This window comes from Exophiala mesophila (assembly GCF_000836275.1).
Source record: "Exophiala mesophila strain CBS 40295 unplaced genomic scaffold supercont1.1, whole genome shotgun sequence".
Lineage (NCBI taxonomy): Eukaryota > Fungi > Ascomycota > Eurotiomycetes > Chaetothyriales > Herpotrichiellaceae > Exophiala > Exophiala mesophila.
Window position 1 is genome coordinate 578,295 of NW_015622504.1, and position 18,242 is coordinate 596,536.

An 18,242-nucleotide genomic window follows, 5' to 3' on the forward strand; every position below is an offset into this window, starting at 1 on the left:
GAGCCTACTTCTTTGGCCACGGTTTTGGTTAAGCCAACCACCGCATGTTTGCTGGTGGCATAGGCACTGAGACCTGGTCGACCCATCAAGCCGGCAGTGCTTGCTGCATTGACGATGGAGCTTCCTGGGCCCATGACTCTGACTTGGGCTCGTAAGCAATACATGAGTCCAGTCAAGTTGACTGAAAGGGTAAAGTCCCAGTCCTCGTTGGTCATTTCCGATAAAGGGCCTACAACTTTCTTGCCTCCTTCCACACCGGCAAGGTTGGCTGCTCCATGGAGCGCACCAAAGTGCTTGACTGTGGCATTGATCCAGTCATCAACCTCCTGGTTTGAAGTGACATTGACCCGAGTTCCAACCACTTGAGTACCTTTTGCGGATAGTTCAGAGACCACCTTGTCCAGGGCCTCCTGGTTGACATCTGACAGGGCCAATTTGGCGCCTCTCGTGGCAGCAAATCTGCTGAGTTGAAGGCCGATCCCTGATGCTGCTCCAGTGATTGCAATGACCTTGTCGGTCAGATTCATTGCAGAGTCTGCCATGGTCATGTAATAGTATGCCTAGATATCCTGTAGAAAGTCTCGCTAGTCAATGTATGTATCCGACGGTTCCTTGACGACGTGTAGAAAAGGTACCATTTTCAATACATTCGGCAATGCGCTGGCGGAGGTCTACAACTATCAACCGAGGATTATATGGATCCATTGCTAATCCCCCGCACACTTGAACCGGTTACAACGCGGGCATCACTTGAATCCCCAATTTGAGAATCTGGATAGTTGGAGTCAAACTCGGATAAGGAGTCAGCAGGAGGAGATTTCGGTCTGTTAACGCGTTGGCCATTCAACCCCAAGTCCTTGTTGTGAAGACGGACTCCATCGGGTGACTGTGGGCGTCCATCATCTACAGAGTGTTTTGGTTATTATTATTGGTACATATGGATATTATTTTAGGTACAACTATTAATTAGGTACCTGAGGGAGGTAAACAGGTGAGTTAGGTAAGCATGGTAGGGCAATAGTTGGCGTCATTCTGATAAGATAAGATTCGAACCAAAATAGACGTCTGGACTTACGGAGGACTGTATGCGTAGACATCAAACATCCCCCACTATCGATTCACTAGATGTCCTCTTCATCCACAACATGAGCGTCATAATCGACGCTCTCTATGTTCTTGATGATCAGAAGTAAGGCCCAGACTTTGGGAATTGTGCCCCTCTTGTATCGATACTGACAGTCCTAGTGAATGTGTGGTCGAACACGTCTACCATGGCCGTCCACCTCAAGCCCATCAACTCATAACCAGCCTCGCAGGTCGACCTTCGCCGCGACCTGCAGTCAACTACCTTGCAGACCTCCATCCACCGACGACGACATACTCTATCACCTCAGGAAACCTCTCCTTCGTTGCAGCTGCCAGCAGAGATCCACAATCCCTAGCCGTTCTCGACTTTCTTAACCGTTTCGTCGATATCCTAGAGGATTTCCTTGGTAGCCCCTTGTTGAGAGGCAAGATCGAAGACAATTATGAAGTAGTGGCACAACTACTGGGGGAGGTGTGCGATGGCGGGATCATATCCAACACCGAGCCCAACGCTCTAAGAGAATCGGTCGAGGTGTCATCTCTGATTGGGAAGCTATTCACACAAGTCGGTTTACCTGGGTATGCTATCCGTCTTGCCAAAAAACCACAAATCCAGGATGCTAACATAGATGTCATGCAGAACATCACCGGCTCTAGGCCCCCAAAGCTCGTTTGCCTCGAGTATTCGACCCTCGCCTATACCATCCAACGGACCAGCAATCCCCTGGCGAAAGCCCAATGTTCGACACACCTCCAATGAACTCTACGTCGATATCGTTGAGTCACTATCCGTCATTCTTGCTCCCTCCGGAAGACCCATTTCTGCACGTTGCAACGGTTCCATTGCATTCACCGCAAAGATCTCGGGCGTGCCAGACCTTTTACTTACCCTCTCAGCACCTGGAGGCACTAGTACAGCCAAAACCTCGGGCATTTTACGAACGATGCAGCTGCCGGTTTTTCACCCCTGCGTACGCCTAGCGCGCTGGAAGGAGCATGCCGGAGAGATTTCCTTTGTGCCTCCTGATGGCCGTTTCATGCTCGCTGGTTACGAGACGGATCTCATGCCTTTACCACTTGATTCCGGGGCCTCTCCAGACCAGGCCTCATCTTCATCAGAGAAGATCTTCCTCCCTGCCACCGTTGACCTGCGCGCCGGACTTGGTCCGTCTGGCATGGATTTCGAAGCTCGAGCCATATTGAATAACCACTTCCCTGGCGTGCCTGGCTCGTCCTCGGGCAAATCTGGTTCTTCACGCTCAACCTCACTGAACGCGGGCCCATTCTCTTTCGGAGGCGCTTCCGGTAGCACAGGCAGCTCAGCTGCACCAACACTCGAAGCTGTCGTGGTCACCATCCCATTCCCCCAAGCTGTTCGTGCCGTGACGGAGTTGAAGCCATCAAGAGGCGAGGCGAGTTTCAATGCAATGGACAAGACGGTGGAATGGCGGATCCCAACCAAGGATGGCGCGTCCGTCAACGGTGTAGCTGTTCTTTCCGGGACTGTGACGGGACCGCTTGGTGGGAACGTGAATGGTGCCCAAGGAGCTGCGGCCGACGGAGACAACGGGTCTGATGTAGGCGACGCCGAGGACGCAGACAGGTCCAACAGCCAGGGAGAAGACGAGTCACGACGCACAACTGTCAGGAACGGTCACAACACACCTCGAAAGCGCCATCCAAGTCGAACCTTGATGCCACGTTCAATCGCCGTGTCATTCAGCGTCAAGGGCTGGCTCCCCAGCGGGATCAAAGTGGACGCATTGCTTGTTGACGCCAAGAAGTCCAAGGGCCTGGGCGATGGCGTCAGACCGTACAAAGGGGTCAAATATATCACTGTGAGTCGGAGAGGGGTTGAGAGGAGGGTGGATTGAATCAAATGGTTAGGTGGGTCCTAGACAGCGGAAGCACACAGCAGTCACGACACCACATTGATGTCGAAAACCAAGCAGAACGATATAGAGATCTCCTAAGCGATCCTTCTGTCAGTTCGCCGATCGTTCGGTTGATCGATCCAAACACTGAAAAGGGAGATGCTTCTGAATTGACGAAGTATATGACGACAGGAGCCCGAATCATCATCCATGATTGTATATCCCGGCAGATTTGTTCTTGTACAATTGATGAGAAGAACTGATGCGGCACGAAATCAACGACAGACATGCGACAGGCGAAAAATAGAAGCAAGAGATCAGAGCAGCCAAAGGCCAGATTCAAGTTCAGATTCAGGCTATTGGTTCATTCATATCGTATTCATCATATTATCGAATCAAAGAGAAGAAAGTAGCTTCAACAAGCAGAGTCATCCGGCAGCCACCCCTAAGTGGCAACCAGTGGTCATCATGATCATCATCGAATACCGCATCACAGATGAGTGTCCGGACCGATGCAGAATTTGGACTTGGGACTTGTTCCAGCTATTACACCAACACCGTACTTGGAGTGTCGATGCCTTTATTGCAACATTTTCCATCGAGGACCATACGGTTGTGGTCGTGAGTAGTCGACAATACTCCTTTATCTCTCTTGTCCGAGTCTCCTTTCCTTGTGTCTCGAGGTAAAGATGCTTTTTTCCTTATCCCCGGCCCCCCCGTCAAGTCCTGTAAAAAGGACTGACAATGCTCAACAGTTTGTGTGCCATGACGCCGCGCCAATGAGTTGAAGTAAATGCTGGCCAAAAAAACAATCAGATGATGGTGTGTGTGAAAAAATGAAATCAGTGTCAAGGAAAATCGTGAGAGTCGAAGGACAGAAAAGAAAGTGATCAGATGCATCGGTCCGCTAGTGACCCCACATCTTCTTGATGCCCCTCTTCAAGTTGCGGTTGAGGTAGTCAGCGCCACTCTCGCTCGAGGCTGTTGATGCGAAACTGCCCCTCGAGTCGACCGATCGACGTCGTTCATCGTCAAAGTGTCGCGACGCTGCAGGGGATGGGGAACTGCCAGAGACTGAGACGTTACCAGCACCGCCACGTCCAACGTGGTAGACTGGAGCCGCACGCCTTTCTTGGGTGAGTTGGCGTTCCAATTCCTCGTCGAATGAGAAGATTGCCCGCTCGGAAGATCGGTGGACGTTGCCAGCACCACCACGGCCGGTGGTGAAGGACTTGCGTGAGGTCTGAGATTGTGTCAGAGCCACGCGAGAGGCAGGTCCCGAGGCATCAGATCCTCGAGTCACTTCGACTGGAGCCCTGACTCGGTTTCCTGCGCCACCCCGTCCAGTGCTGAAATACTGAGTTGAGGGGACGGATGGATGTGGTTCCACAATGGAATATTTTCGTGATGATGATGATGAGATGGTCGACATGGTTGGAAACTGGAAGGGGGGAATCAAATAATTTGGGGGATCGTGATTGGCTGAATATGCGTGGATGGAAGATGTGGTGAGCACTGAGCACCAATCAGGTGATGTGAGAGGTATATGAGTGATGTATAGTAGGAGTATAGTAGGGCTGTCTGTAGGGCAGAGTTGTTCTTTGTTGGATGATGGCAAAAGGGCAAGCATTCAACATAGGGACGGGAACCAAGAGATTATATACAGAGTCAAAAGAGCGGTCATGCGGTTCCTACCATCCTTACCTTGATGATGTGATGAAAGGTTTTCTCCTCATTGTGCAAATTTGCAAGGGCAATTGACGAAATGATGACTTGACAGCGCGTGAACTGTGGACAAACAAGAGAGCACGAGGTCTTCCAAGAGGCGAGAGGGGTGTCAAAGTGTGGAGGACGGGATCCGCCACCAGGGGGATGGCCACAATGGATTACTCGATGAAAAGTTCTTACTTGCAGAGTTGTCTGGCACATTCTTCAACTTGTTACCAAATCGCTGCCGTTAACTGCAAAGCGCGTTTCAATGAGTTGCCGTTAACTGCAAGGCGTGCCCGGCGGGTGTCCATGGCAGCGAGTCCAAGTGTAAAGCATAAACAGGCATGGCAGCTTTGAAATACGCTGGATGAAAATTTTTCCAGGTCACGATGGGTCGAGGACAGGCCAATTTGGGCGGCAATGGCGGGCACTCGAGGCCTGGGAGATTGACTTGGGCGTCATTCAAGGCGTCGGCTTGGTGATGGATTAGGCGCTAGATCCCCGGATTTGCGAGACCTGTACGACCTGTTGCACAAAGGTTGCAGGGCCTTGGAGGCTGAGACCTGAGACAACTGGGCAGCTCCGTCGACACGCCGCCAGAACCAGTCCGCTGCTCTCTGCCTTGGCCACTTTCCTGGCCCAGGCGGTTCGCCCCAGAGCATCTGATTGGCACCCCCGACAAATAAACCTGTCATGGGTTCTGGTGCACACACTGAAATTGGTGCATATGAGCCATTTCGTTAGTCATGCCGAGCATCACGAGGGCTTGACATCAACGCCACAAGCGCATCTCCCATCAAACTATGGGGTAATCGCCATGCACTGGACAAGGCCATGGTAGTTTTATGGGGGTAATAGAAACCTCATTTTTCACACAGTCTTCTATGAGAGACTGATGGATATGTTGCAATTTGGGAACATCTATCCGCCATTCCTACCCTTTAGCACACCTTTTGCACCTTTTGCACCCTTTTTACCTCGGGCCTCGTGATCGCAGTGACCTGCCCCGTCCTGCCATCCACCTGCCACCGCAAATCTATTGACCACGTGTTCTTGCACATTGACAGTCGTGATACAATGCACTTGAGTGTACGGAGTATGTGCCTGCGATCCAATAACCACCTCATCTATTGGTAACTGCATTGGGCATGACTCAGGCACATTCCCCTTGAGGTATTACTCGTCCTAGTGGAGAGACTCCAGCCCCTGACGGACACTAGGATCTGACAACAAAGTCAACCTGGCGTCCTGGCAGACTACCACAACACCCTCCCTCATGAGTTTGACAACAAACCCCGGCTTTTGCAACCTTTAGTCTTCCCCACAAATCCCCAACTTCTTGCCCATGGCCCATGGCCCATGTTCCATTCTTGGTGCCATGATCAGCACATTTCCGTCTTTGGCAACCCTGTTCTACTGGCCATGCTGCCATGGCCAGAACAGTTATTACTACTGGTGGGAAGTATCTTTCCCTGCAAGTCACACTGGTCTGGCCATGACATTGGAGATCGCACCACCCTCACCGCCGAACGGACCTTTGGATCATTCCAATAGAGCCCCGGCAATGGTCGGATGGTAGAACCGATGAATTCGGTCTCGTCCGCCCGGTCGTGCCATCGGTGCGACTTCTCAGGAGAACTTGGTATTGATAATGTCCGGATTCTCATGCCAGTCGTCGATACTGACCCACATCTGTTCGGCCGTTAGTCGTGACTGCGGTTCGAGGTCGTCATCACTTACCTTTCTGAAGGTGCTTAACCCAGCTAGGATACTCCCTCCTATCCAGGTCGTGTACTTGCGCTCTGGAGGAGCAAAGATCTTGATCCTCATGTCCTTGACCGCCAGCCGTTGCATTTCATACAGCAATCGGTCCGGGAACCCCTTGCACAGCGTTGTCCCACCGCTCAGGACAACATTGCCATAAAGGTTCTTGCGTAGATCCATGTCGGTGCGGTTGATGGAATCAATCACCATCTGATGAAGACCTGTATACTCGAGTCCGATGAGCTCTGGCTCGAACAGAATCTCGGCCGCACGGAATCTCTCGGCTCCAATCTTGATCTTCTGACCATCGGGGAGGACATAATCAACCTCCTTTTTGTCATTCTTCCATATCCCTTGTGACCACTCTTTTTCCTCTTTCCTCGGATCCAACGCAATGTATGCCGTCTTTTCTTTGATGGTACGCACAATCTCCTTTTCCGAGCTCGTGTGGAACACATGTCCAGCCTTCCTCAGTAAGAGTTGCATATGTTCTGTGACATCTCTTCCAGCGACATCAATCCTTCGAATTGCGCTGTTGATGGAAAACCCGTCGTATACGGGTACTGCGTGTGAAACCCCATCTCCACTGTCGAGGACCATGCCTGTGGTGCGGCCACTGGCGTATAGGCTGAGAACGGCTTGGATTGCCATGTAGACTGCTGGAACATTGAATTGCTCGAATAGAATCTGAGCTGCGGTTTCTCGATTCGATCGGGGGTTCAACGGGGCCTCGGTCAATAGGACGGGGTGTTCCTCGCTCAGAGTCTTCAACTCCTGTTCGTAGACATAAGTCCATATCTTTTCCATGTCGTCCCAATCTGTGACAATGCCATGTTCGAGGGGATATTTGATCTTGAGGAGACCCCTGAGCTCCTGAGCCTTGGGTCCGATAAAGATGTCTCCTTCGACTGCTCCCGCCAGAGCTCGAGTGTGTTTCGGTCGACCGACATAGGATGGAAAATAGGCTGAGGGGAGATCTGCACCGGCGAATCCTGCTCGAATTGTCCCGCTTCCGTTGTCGAGCACAAGTGGGACATTGTGCAGACTGCCCCCATCGGCCATGATCAAGGGAGAGGCTGCGCAGGCGATGGAAACAACTGTTGTGATGTTATTGCGATGGGCTTCACCTCATCATGAAGGCACCAGTGTAGCTGTGATGCACGCATAGACTGCCAACAGCATTGACTTGCGTGCTGGTCGATCTTTTATCGTGGATTTCGATTGTGCATTCCAGTTTAGCCTCTGGCTCTCAACAAGAGTCGCGTCTGACTGCGCTACACTTCGCCTGCCACACGCAACCAAAGCGTGACTTGGACATTTCACGCGCCAAATTAATTCTGCCACTCCACACCGCCTTTGCACTTTGCCCTGGCCTTCGACGTCTCTCATTCTTCCTCTTCATCTTCAAAGCAAAGGACATTGTCAACACTCGGTTGCTTCTCACCACCACCGCCTCTGCCATCTTACAGTCTCATTGTGTTGATTCGCGCTTCTGACTGCCACGATCACCTGCTTATCTACTTCACCATGCCTAAATATAAGTATACCCTCCTCAATCTTGCTTGCGCCTTGCTAACCTACCTAGCACTCTTCTGCGATTACTGTGATGTCTACCTCACTCATGACTCCATGTCAGTTCGCAAAGATCACAACAGTGGAAGAAATCACATTCGAAATGTTGTTGATTATTACCAGCGTATGTTAGATGGAAACAAAGCCATGAATGCCTCAGCACTAAATCATCACCCACAGAAATCGGACATGAAAAGGCCCAATTGGTGATTGACTCGATCACATCATCCTATGCTGCTGAAGGCCAGGCAAATCCTATGCTGCAGCAACCCAACCCGGCTTTCCCCCCTTCGCTTCCTGGATTTCCAGGTAAGATGGTCTCCCTCTCTATCCTCCCACTCATGTTGACCACCTGTCTCTAGGCATGCCGCCGCCACCTTTCGGTCTGCCAGGTGTTCCTCCTCCAGGTCCTGGCATGATCCCTCCCCCTGGTGGTCGAGGTGCCCCTTTCCCTCCATTCCCCCCAAATGGACTTCCTCCGCCAAATCTTCCTAATGGCCTCCCATTCCCTCCTCCTGGTGGCTTTCCACCAAACTTTCAATTTCCTCCTCCCGGCGCTCCTGGAGCCTTCCCTCCTCCCGGTCAACACAATCAGCCTGGCCTACCAGGAGGCCCAAGTCCCGGCCCAGGACAAGATCAAAGTGGAGCAGCAGCCCCGCCAGGGTTCGTTGCTGGAGGACCACCACCCCCACCTGGGCTGAATGATCCCAGGAGATGAACGCAAACTTTGGAGGTGCCGTCGCCTTGACAGCAGCATGCAAATCACTTCGATGGGGGGGGGTGTGGCCGATTTGTCTGGGAACGGTACCGCCTTCCTTACTATGTTTCGGCAAGCACGAAAACGCCTACATGGAAGGCTCCCTTCATCCTGCTTCGCTGCCATAAATCTGGCCACACCTCTTCTTCTCACTTGTAAGGATCGCCCCGACTGGTTTGCCGATTTTCGATATATGGATTTCGACACAGTCTTCACAGTCGCAGGGTACCTGATCATTCCATTTTTCATCGTCCTAGGATTCGCCGTCTTCATCAATTGTATCCTATCTCTAAAGCGCGAGCACGAGGAACGTGCAACACGCGAGGATTCTATCATCACGCCCCGAAGAAGTCTCCTTTGGTCATCATCAGAACGATTCGCATCACAAGTATGATTAACACCAAAGCTCACACGTCGGACCGATCATTCAAAGGCCCGGACTCCGCCTCTATCTCCAGCGGAAGGGCTCGCCGCCTTTTGAGAAGAATCCAATTTACTCGATCAAAGACCTTACGCCAGCTAATGATCGAAGACAAGAGGCGTTTGGAGCGTATGCGCAAATATCAAGCAGCGAAAGCTCAGAAAGCACGGGAAGATGCAGCTTCAAAATCACGGGTCCGGATCCAAAGGGCGGACCAAGCGAGAGCAAAGAAACATCGTGAACAGAGGAAAAGGCTCATCGCCGAAGAAAAGAGGAACAAGAACAAATGGAGTGGAATTGTACGTGGATTTGACCCGAACGCGGGACTGGTCCGAATGACATCTCGTGTTGGGGGCCACCATCTTCACCAGCCTGCTAATTTATTGAAGGCCAACTCCGGCGAGCATGCTTCCTATGCAAGCAATGAATCACTTAGCGCCATCCTCAACCCGAAGCTTGGTGTTGGTCAAACATGGGGAATTGAATGCGGTAGACCGGGAGGGAATGTACAAAGTGGGAAATTGCCCGTCTATTGAAGTCATGCCGTGGCTCTTTCCGGGGCCGCATGTGTAAGGATTCCTTGATTTCGCGAGGAATCTTTTCATGGCTACTGCGTATCTTTAAGAAGCAATCAATATACCTCAGTAACCTCAGCAATCCTGACAGTCAATCTCATTCGTGCGAGTGAACTTTACATGGTCTATCATGCTACCAGACCGTTCTAACAGGATTTCTATATATCTTTGAACATGCACGCTCAGTCTAGTCTTGCCATGCAATCCAGAACAGGGGTCTTTATCTTCCCGTTATAACTCTTGTCACAACTCTTGTCACGTGCTTTCACCAGCACGTTCTTGCGCCTGTCTTCTCCCTTCCTTGGAGCTTGCAAAATGAGCCCTACAGGAGTGAGCGAAAAAAGTGGACAGTCAGCCAGGATCAGGACCAGAATCATCATCGTCATCATCATCGATTTATCGTGACATGGTCGTGTGCGACAACCATACCCCGCCACCAGGAGGACAACATACTCGTGCTCTGCCCATTCCAACAACCACCAAGCAGCCACAAATGGCGGAACCACATACCAGAACTGTGCTCGCGACCGACGGAAAGTGTTGAAAAAGGCGTTGTAGAATGCATTCGCAAGGGGTCGTTGGCGGTTCGGTGATAGTGCATAGGTCACGATGCCAGTTTGTTTAGGGATCGCTTTATGGCCCCAGCAGTAGACAGGGCGTCTGTGGAGAGCGGGGAGAGGAATAGCGTCAGTATTTGTTCGTTTTGGTTCGTTTTGGTTCCATGGTCCAGATACAAGGAGTTGTGTGGTGGAGGAGACCATCATTGACGTACCTGCCTAAGCCTTTGGGGAGGTTCTCATTATACTCCATGGTGATGGGAGCGATCGTGTCTCGCAGCAGGTCGTACAAGCTGCAGCAGAAGTCTGCAAGGTTGACCATCGCAGATACATATATATCCATCCATTGTGACCAGTTGCAGCCTGGGTATCCACCAATTTGGAGTTCCAATGCTCTTCTGGAGCACGGTATCAAGTGCAGGTCATGTCATGTCATCCTCGTTCTCGAAACTGAGATCCACCCTGGTGGAAGTTAAACTCAGTTGAGACAAGCGGTGTGGAGACGAGTCGCAGCCTTGCAGAACGCAGGGTCCCGCTTGATTCTAGCCGGGGTTGGGGAGCCAATGAGTGTTGAAAGGAACGGAAGTTTGCATCTCTGATGGGAGTTGAGTCTCCTTGCCAAAGTAACAAGCCAGCAAAAATCGTTGGAGCATACCATCATGCTGTTGTCTTGGTGCTGCTCCACCACACTCGATGAATTCGGACCATGAAACGAGACTGGCCTCTCCGACGCCAGTCCCGTGATGATCGACAGCTCTCTGCCATGCTTCTTCCCTTTCCGCTTCCCACACCCCCGTCCTGGAGTCAAAGCACAAAGCTTCGACAAAGGGTTGGTACGAGCAAACCCCGGTTTGAAGAACTTGGACTATACCCGAAACCACAACCACTGCAATCATAGTTCGCCGAGTCGTTTCTGCAGTAGCCCACGCATTCCAGGCGGAAAGGTCACTCCCGAGATCTTCAGGTAGAGTGGTTTGAAAATGGGCGGACCATTGATGGAGAAGATCTAGTACAGATTGGAAATCAGGGCTTAGAGGTCGTCTGTCAATCTCCAGGTTTGGTTTCAGAGCATAGGCCAGAATTATAGCGATGAGACGATGCAAGTTACCGAGGAACTCGACAAAAGACAGCTCGTGAACATCCAGTGAGAGGAGCCTATCTTGCTCGATAAGTAGCTGTTTGGTAGAAAGGCTTGTAGCTGTGGATGATTCAAGTGCCGGCAAGACAGCAAGGCTGAAGATATTCTTATGTACGAATAGAGATGATCGGGATTGGAAAGTGAGGGCCGGGATCTGGGCTAGATGGCCAATCGCAATTGCAAAAGTTTCCTCGTTGCCCATCAGAGGAATACCGTTGACAAATTCACCCGAAGCTTTGTAGGTCGATATGGCGTGCAGATGGGCTGCTTCGATCGAGTCGAAGATCCTTGGCACCGCCAAATTCTCACGATGACTGGGATCGCTGTTGACAGGCTCGAGATCATATTGGCAGAGGAGACCTTTCTCGGCGCAACGAGGGCAATTTGGGAGACGAGGGATACATCGTCGCTTAGCCGCAGTGCATGCGTGGCAGGCCTTTCGCAAGGAGGGGGGCATCGATGCTGAAGCCTCCCTACGATAGTCTCACTAGTCGCTTTACAGATACCGGGGAACGAAAGGGGTGAAAAGAGCGAAAGGAGATGGAGTGTTGGACAAAAATCGTGATCGACAAAAGCGTCAAAGACGCAGGTGGGACTGGAAAACTCACGTGACCAAGCACCGCCTTCCATATCAATTGGGCTTCGAGGCTGCGAGGCTGCGTCATGTCATCCCTCATTTCGGTCTCGGGCGTGCAAACCTGTGTTACCACACTGCCCCTCCAATGGACTCAGTCTCGATTCTTCAGCATCGTGGATCCTGAATTCACATAAAGTCAATCTCTGGGTGGGTCATATCCATCATTCGAGTCGTATAATGTTGTCCAAAACGACACGAGGGTCATCATGATGAGTACATCATCCGCTCGCTTCTTCGATCCTGGACCGACCACTTCCAGATCGTTGGACGCCCATGGCGAACTGATTGCCAGCCTTACAAGAATCAATGCATACAACCCCCCAGTGCAGACATGTTCCACCGGCTGGACATTTCACGGTCTCTACGCGGGCCCGACTTCTGTCGCTTATCTATTCTTCCGACTCTCTCAGTTGTACCCAGATTTAATGTTCAAAGGCCAATCACTGCAAGACTGGGCAGAAGCATATCTTGCTCTTGGATCCTCGCGTGTTCGAGAGAAGGTCGACGCCAATCATTGCGGCATCGGAAGTGAGGTGTTGTCTCAAGTCGCACTGAGGGCCGCGGTCGAACAGGACCCGAGTCTGGCGCAGTCGCTGTGCGCTTGGGAGCGAGTCATCAATGACAAAGACACGACAGGGTCTAACGAATGGTTGTATGGTCGAGCCGGCTATCTCTATCTACTCAGGCTGACTCGATCGGCATTTCTGCAAGATGCCAGAACATTGGATCTGATCAATAGAGTCATAGAAAAGACAGTCCAACGGATTCTTTCTGCCCAACAGCCCTGGCTCTGGCACGACAAGAACTACCTTGGTGCCGTCCATGGGACATTTGGCATCCTCTGCCAGATTGCCGTCTCCTCACCATCTTCGGCCCCGGCGCTTGAACCCGTGGTATCTGACTTGCTCAGTAGACAGTTTCCCAGCGGCAACTTCCCGTCTTCTCTGCCCGCCAGAGATGACAAACTTGTGCAATTCTGCCATGGCTCACCTGGTGTTGTACTATGTTTGAGATCCTTACGACCCTATCTCCCTGGCCTCCATGATCGAATCGACAGTGCCATCACAAAAGCACAGACGGATATTCAGACTCGAGGCATTCTCATCAAGGACCCGTGCTTATGTCATGGGATCACCGGGAATGCACTGGCCCTGGATAATCCTGCACAGTTTGAGCGATTCCTGTCCTTGACTTCAAGTCTGAGTCTCGAAAAGCATGGCTGGCTGACCGAAGCGGGTTGGGATGATGAGTTTGTGGGGCTATTCATTGGCGAAGCCGGGAGAGCCTGGCTGTGGGCTGTCGCAGAGAAGGGAATCGAGAGGACTTGCATAGGATTCAATGATTTATAGATCGTCAATCAATAGACTCATTGATCTTGCCACCTGGTTGCACCATTCATTAAATTCGATAAAGAAATGTATGACTCGGGGGAGTATCCAACGCTGCAGGCTCTGAATCGCAGCCCCGCAACTACTTACTCCGTACACATCCACATATCAAACCTTGGATCTCATCTAAAGTTGAATTCACCCTTGTTCAATTCTTTCCGCACGGCGCCAGATCAGCCACTTCATCATCGTAACCTGCGTTGGTTGTGGTCCTCTGACCTTACTCCGTACTGTCCTCATCCCACAATCATGCCATCGTCTACAATGGACATTGACGTGGGCATGAGCATGGGCGCAGGCGCAGGCGCGAACTCCGCAAACCACACCAACACCACACATGCCGATATCCCACCATTCCCCTCCCCCAGCACATTCAGCATCCTACCCGACGTATACCAACTGATATCTCGATTATCGATGCTCCAGACACCCAATCCTACCAGCACACCGACTGCAGCCGGCGCGACCACTACATCGGCAGGCATCACTTCAGGACCCGGCGCAACAAACATAGGCGGCTCATCCACACCCGTCGACCGATTCCATCCGACACTCCCCCTTCTCGAGGTGAAAGACCTAGCTGCGCAAATCTATCCGATTAAGCAGAAACTCGCAAAGGCGCGGGCGGCGGTTACGGCACTTCCAGATGTTGCTAGGAGTTTGGATGATCAAGAAGCGGAGATTGGTCAGTTGGAACGGAAGATTCTGGCGCTGAAGGCGAGAGAGAGGCAGTTGGCGGCGATTGCGAAAGGGAGTAGAGGTCAAGATGAAGAGGGGAGTGGTGGGAAAGAAGGACATGAGCAGGAGAAAGAGAGAAAAGATGGGTCGCGAGATGATGATGTGGTTATGACTGAACGCTGAAGACAACCCATCATACCCAGACCTCTAAATCGGTCATACAATTACGAATTTAAACCATGGAGAAGAAGGACATGCACGCACACAATTCACCATCCCGGATTGAATATGCTTTTTGTATCGTTGAAGATACCTACGCCAGCCTGTGGGTGCATCAACAGGTCTGAGACGCCTACAATATTTCCGTTGAACCCCCCTTCTCCAACAAATCACCTCGACCGCCAGCAAAGCACGGAGGACGCCGCCTCATAACCAAAGACATTCCGACACAATCATGTCCCATGTCCCAAGTCCCGTCCACTGATTTAAACTGGGAGAGGGAAGCTGGAGGCCCATTGGGCAATCTCCTGTCTCAAGTCAAGGATCTCCTTGACTGAATCATTTGCGACCACGGCCTTGAAATCCTTCAATTTGTTGGCCTCCTTGGGCAGCTCGGATTGGATCTTCTTGCACAACTTGATGCTTGAATCAATGTATCCGGCAACGCGCTTGAAGTCCTCCTCGCCAAAGCCTCGCGATGTCATGGCTGGCGTTCCGATACGGATTCCGCATGGGGTCAAGGCCGACTTGTCTCCGGGAATACTGTTCTTGTTGCAGGCAATGTTGATCTGCTCCAAGACGGCTTCAACGCGGGCGCCGTCGAGGGATTGGGGGCGCAGATCCAACAAGACCATGTGTGAGTCGGTTCCGTCGGCGACCAGCTTGTATCCTAGGCTCTTGAACTCGTTTTCGAGTGCTTTGGCGTTCTTGACGACTTGTTCTTGGTATTGTTTGAATTCGGGGGAAGCGGCTTGCTTCAGGGCCACGGCCAACGCGGTGATGGTGTGATTATGGGGGCCACCTTGGTGACCAGGGAAGACGGAGAAGTTGATGGGTCCTTCCAAGTCGTACAGGACTTGCTTGCCGGTCTTGGCGTCGGTGCTGCGGACACCCTTGCGGAAAAAGATCATGGCTCCTCGAGGACCGCGGAGGGACTTGTGTGTGGTGGTAGTGACAATGTCGGCGTGTTCGAAGGGAGATGGGATGACACCAGCGGCGATCAAGCCAGAGATGTGGGCCATGTCGACCACAAGATATGCTCCGACCTTGTCTGCGATCTGGCGCATGCGAGCATAGTCGATGAGACGGCAGTAGGCAGAGGTTCCGGCCACAATGGTCTTGGGTCGGTACATCAGAGCGTTCTCTTCGAGGCGGTCGTAGTCAATGATGCCGGTCTCAAGGTTGACTCGATATGGGAAGGTCTCGAAGTAGGTGGACACGGCAGAGATCCTGTAGCACGGTGTTAGTAATCCAAAGACTCTCGAGCCAGGTTGATATTCAGGTGAATCTTACTTTTTCTGTGGTGTCTGGTATCCGTGACTCAAATGTCCACCATGGGGCAGATCCAAACCCATCAGACGATCATGGGGTCTCATGATGGCCTGGTAGACCTGAAGATTGGCAGGAGAACCGCTCAAGCACTGGACATTGACGCCCCACTTCTCAGGGTCGAGATGGAAAGCCTTTAGGGCTCTGGCCTGGCAAGTGAGTTCGACACTGTCAATGTGCTGGTTTCCACCATAGTATCGAGCACCAGGATATCCCTCGGAGTATTTGTTGGACATGGGGCTGCCAAGGGCATCAAAAACGGCGCGGGAAGTGACATTCTCAGAGGCAATGAGGATGATGGACTCTCGCTGACGCTTGATTTCTTTTTTCTAAAGAGGAAAACAGGTGTCAGTGGGTGTTGTCGATCCGGACGGTGGGTGGGGAGGGGTGTGTCATACCATGATCTCTGCGATCTCTGGGTCCGAGTCGACGAGAGAGGTCTCGAGCATCTATTAGAGAATTCATATTAGCTTATTTGCTTCAATTGCCTGGCTGGTATTCGGCCGTGTTGCGGTCTCAATATCGTGGGAAATGACTCACGTCCTTGTGTGCCTTGGACAAGGCATAGCTGGATGATTGAGCGACGGAGCCCATATTTGCAATTGGAAGGAACTGCGTAACGTCAAGAGGAAGTTGCTCGAGAGTGCAGCGTCAAGCGATAAAGAAAGGAGGAATTGGAGGCGTGGACGACGAGACTGCGGTGGTAAGACTAATTGAGCAAAATTGCAGTTAAGACGCAGTCAAATGTAGTGGAGGGGGAGGGGAATCTTTGAGTGGAACTCGAGATCAACTTTTTTTTCCGTGTCCCGTCACTGAGAACGCGGGAGGAAGGAATTTGCAGGGCCGAGGGGGCCTCAGGGCCTATAAGCTGATCCCCCTTCCCATCCATCTTGGGCCAATGATACCAAGCCTACAGAGAGTCTAGGGCTTCTTTGGGGCCCTCGGGCTTGAGGGGCGCCACCCTTTCCCCGCGATCTGCTTCTGCCAGGCACCGCCATGGATTCGTTAACTAAGCTGGGAAGCGCAGGCCCCTCGACCAGTCGTGCCAGTTCCATTTATGCCCAGAATAGGCTCTGTAGCCCGTAGAATGTCCACTGGCTATCATGTCTCCATCTTGCTTATGGCCATCATGACTCTAGGCAATAGATACTGAAAACAGGACTGTACCCAAAGCACGAAATTGGTCCACATGCTCTCGTCAATTGACAAACTCAAGCGATAAGAGCGTCGCATCGGTCACTGACAACACACCCACTCATCCACCGTCTACACCACTTCTTCATCAACTATGCGCCGTCTCTTCTTCTTCTTTTCCGGGGATGCCTTAGACTTGTCTTTCTTCTGTTTCTTGGGTGTATCCCCTCCGTCTGTCTGCATCTTTTTGAGGCTCGAAGTCGTAGCCTTGTTGGCAGGTTCTTCTCTCAGAATTTCATCAGGCACTTGAAACGTAGTGCGGCTCTTTCCAATCGCCTGATCGGGGTTGCCAACCTGCGCTCCGAACGGAATATACCGTTGCCGCAGTCCTTCCGGCTGTTTTCGTGGCTGTCCTGTGGTGCCTTCTTTGGTGGCAGTGAAGACAATCGACGCTGTTGAGCTCTGCGCCTTGTCCTTCGCCTTGGCCCGTGGGATCGTGCTCATCTCTCGCAGATCAAAGGTTCGAGTGACGCCAACTTCAATTTGCTCATATGTAGAGTCCTGGCCGGCTGGCAAGAGTAGGATTTCATGTTGCGACGGGGCCGGGTGCATATTGTAGTCGATGCCATTCTTGGTCAGTATGGACCTTCCCTGAAGGGCTGCCTGAATATCGAGTTCTGTGATGGGTTGGAGTGACAACGAGGCGGGTGCTGATATGTGCCAGATTTGTTTCCCAGATAGATTCTCGAACAGCGAAGTTGATTGCGAGGCAGAGTCAGAGGCTGACAGTGCAAAAGACTCGTAGCCAGATGGCGCTTTGTAAGGCACCGGTGCAATTCGGACCTTTGAACTGGTGTTGGGTTTTGTCTTCTTTCTCGATGCTGTTTGAGGTTCTGGTCTTGATTTCCTTTTATTAGCGGACGAGGTCGAACTGGTTGCGGAGCTTGAATCGCCCTCACTATCCGAACCATCGTCACTTTCGGCTCCTGAAGATTCTTGGGCTTCGTCTTCAGCCAGAGGACTGGAGCTCGATTCTGCATCGGACGTTGTCGACTCTGGAGTTGGAGATTTCCGCTTGGACTTGTTCGTCTTCGACCCAATCCCATTCGTCTTCGGGGAGTTGGCAGATGGCTTTGATTTCTTTGTCTTCTTGGCTGTCCCATGACCTTGGACCATGTCGTTCTCCTCGTCGCTCGTGTCCACGATCCGTTCATTACTGAGCTGGCTAGGCCGAGCCTGGACCTTGGATTTGGCCATGTCTCGTTAAGTTGTGAGATACTAAAAAGTGAATCGTCTTGGCCAAGACCGCCTTTCCTCAGAGGTTCTGTCAAATAGACATGTCTCTATCTTGGTGTTGCTGGCGCTTCAAACATCCAGACAGAAAATTGGAGAGACTCTGAGTC

General features: G+C 51.7%; 9 protein-coding genes across 9 annotated transcripts; 3 read left to right on the forward strand and 6 right to left on the reverse strand.

Annotated features, from left to right (window-relative positions):
- The first annotated feature begins 1,097 nt into the window (after positions 1-1,097).
- Positions 1,098-3,387, forward strand: PV10_00190 (uncharacterized protein). The gene is made up of 3 exons (XM_016364233.1): positions 1,098-1,189; positions 1,246-1,665; positions 1,727-3,387. The coding sequence occupies exons 1-3, from the start codon at positions 1,146-1,148 to the stop codon at positions 2,958-2,960; spliced, it is 1,698 nt and encodes a 565-aa protein (XP_016227882.1). The 5' UTR covers positions 1,098-1,145; the 3' UTR covers positions 2,961-3,387.
- PV10_00191 (uncharacterized protein) lies at positions 3,276-4,749 on the reverse strand. Its single transcript, XM_016364234.1, has one exon. The coding sequence runs from the start codon at positions 4,588-4,590 to the stop codon at positions 3,868-3,870; it is 723 nt and encodes a 240-aa protein (XP_016227883.1). The 5' UTR covers positions 4,591-4,749; the 3' UTR covers positions 3,276-3,867.
- An 818-nt stretch (positions 4,750-5,567) lies between these two features.
- Positions 5,568-7,688, reverse strand: PV10_00192 (actin-like protein). Its single transcript, XM_016364235.1, has 2 exons — positions 6,411-7,688; positions 5,568-6,362 (listed from the first exon to the last, which is right to left on the reverse strand). Exons 1-2 carry the CDS (start codon positions 7,494-7,496, stop codon positions 6,300-6,302), a joined length of 1,149 nt encoding a protein of 382 aa, XP_016227884.1. The 5' UTR covers positions 7,497-7,688; the 3' UTR covers positions 5,568-6,299.
- A 2,326-nt stretch (positions 7,689-10,014) lies between these two features.
- PV10_00193 (uncharacterized protein) lies at positions 10,015-10,569 on the reverse strand (the record flags this gene model as incomplete). Its single annotated transcript, XM_016364236.1, has 3 exons — positions 10,015-10,081; positions 10,213-10,419; positions 10,532-10,569. 3 exons carry the CDS (start codon positions 10,567-10,569, stop codon positions 10,015-10,017), a joined length of 312 nt encoding a protein of 103 aa, XP_016227885.1.
- Positions 10,570-10,858: 289 nt separating this feature from the next.
- On the reverse strand, positions 10,859-11,911 carry PV10_00194 (uncharacterized protein; the record flags this gene model as incomplete). Its single annotated transcript, XM_016364237.1, has 1 exon — positions 10,859-11,911. The coding sequence occupies one exon, from the start codon at positions 11,909-11,911 to the stop codon at positions 10,859-10,861; it is 1,053 nt and encodes a 350-aa protein (XP_016227886.1).
- A 224-nt stretch (positions 11,912-12,135) lies between these two features.
- PV10_00195 (uncharacterized protein) lies at positions 12,136-13,450 on the forward strand. The gene has a single exon (XM_016364238.1). The coding sequence runs from the start codon at positions 12,298-12,300 to the stop codon at positions 13,438-13,440; it is 1,143 nt and encodes a 380-aa protein (XP_016227887.1). The 5' UTR covers positions 12,136-12,297; the 3' UTR covers positions 13,441-13,450.
- A 180-nt stretch (positions 13,451-13,630) lies between these two features.
- On the forward strand, positions 13,631-14,914 carry PV10_00196 (uncharacterized protein). Its single transcript, XM_016364239.1, has one exon. It carries the CDS (start codon positions 13,729-13,731, stop codon positions 14,338-14,340), a length of 612 nt encoding a protein of 203 aa, XP_016227888.1. The 5' UTR covers positions 13,631-13,728; the 3' UTR covers positions 14,341-14,914.
- PV10_00197 (serine hydroxymethyltransferase, cytosolic) lies at positions 14,330-16,492 on the reverse strand. Its single transcript, XM_016364240.1, has 4 exons — positions 16,246-16,492; positions 16,104-16,154; positions 15,670-16,034; positions 14,330-15,606 (listed from the first exon to the last, which is right to left on the reverse strand). The coding sequence occupies exons 1-4, from the start codon at positions 16,297-16,299 to the stop codon at positions 14,643-14,645; spliced, it is 1,434 nt and encodes a 477-aa protein (XP_016227889.1). The 5' UTR covers positions 16,300-16,492; the 3' UTR covers positions 14,330-14,642.
- Positions 16,493-16,567: 75 nt separating this feature from the next.
- PV10_00198 (uncharacterized protein) lies at positions 16,568-18,240 on the reverse strand. Its single transcript, XM_016364241.1, has one exon. It carries the CDS (start codon positions 18,094-18,096, stop codon positions 16,972-16,974), a length of 1,125 nt encoding a protein of 374 aa, XP_016227890.1. The 5' UTR covers positions 18,097-18,240; the 3' UTR covers positions 16,568-16,971.
- Positions 18,241-18,242: the final 2 nt, after the last annotated feature.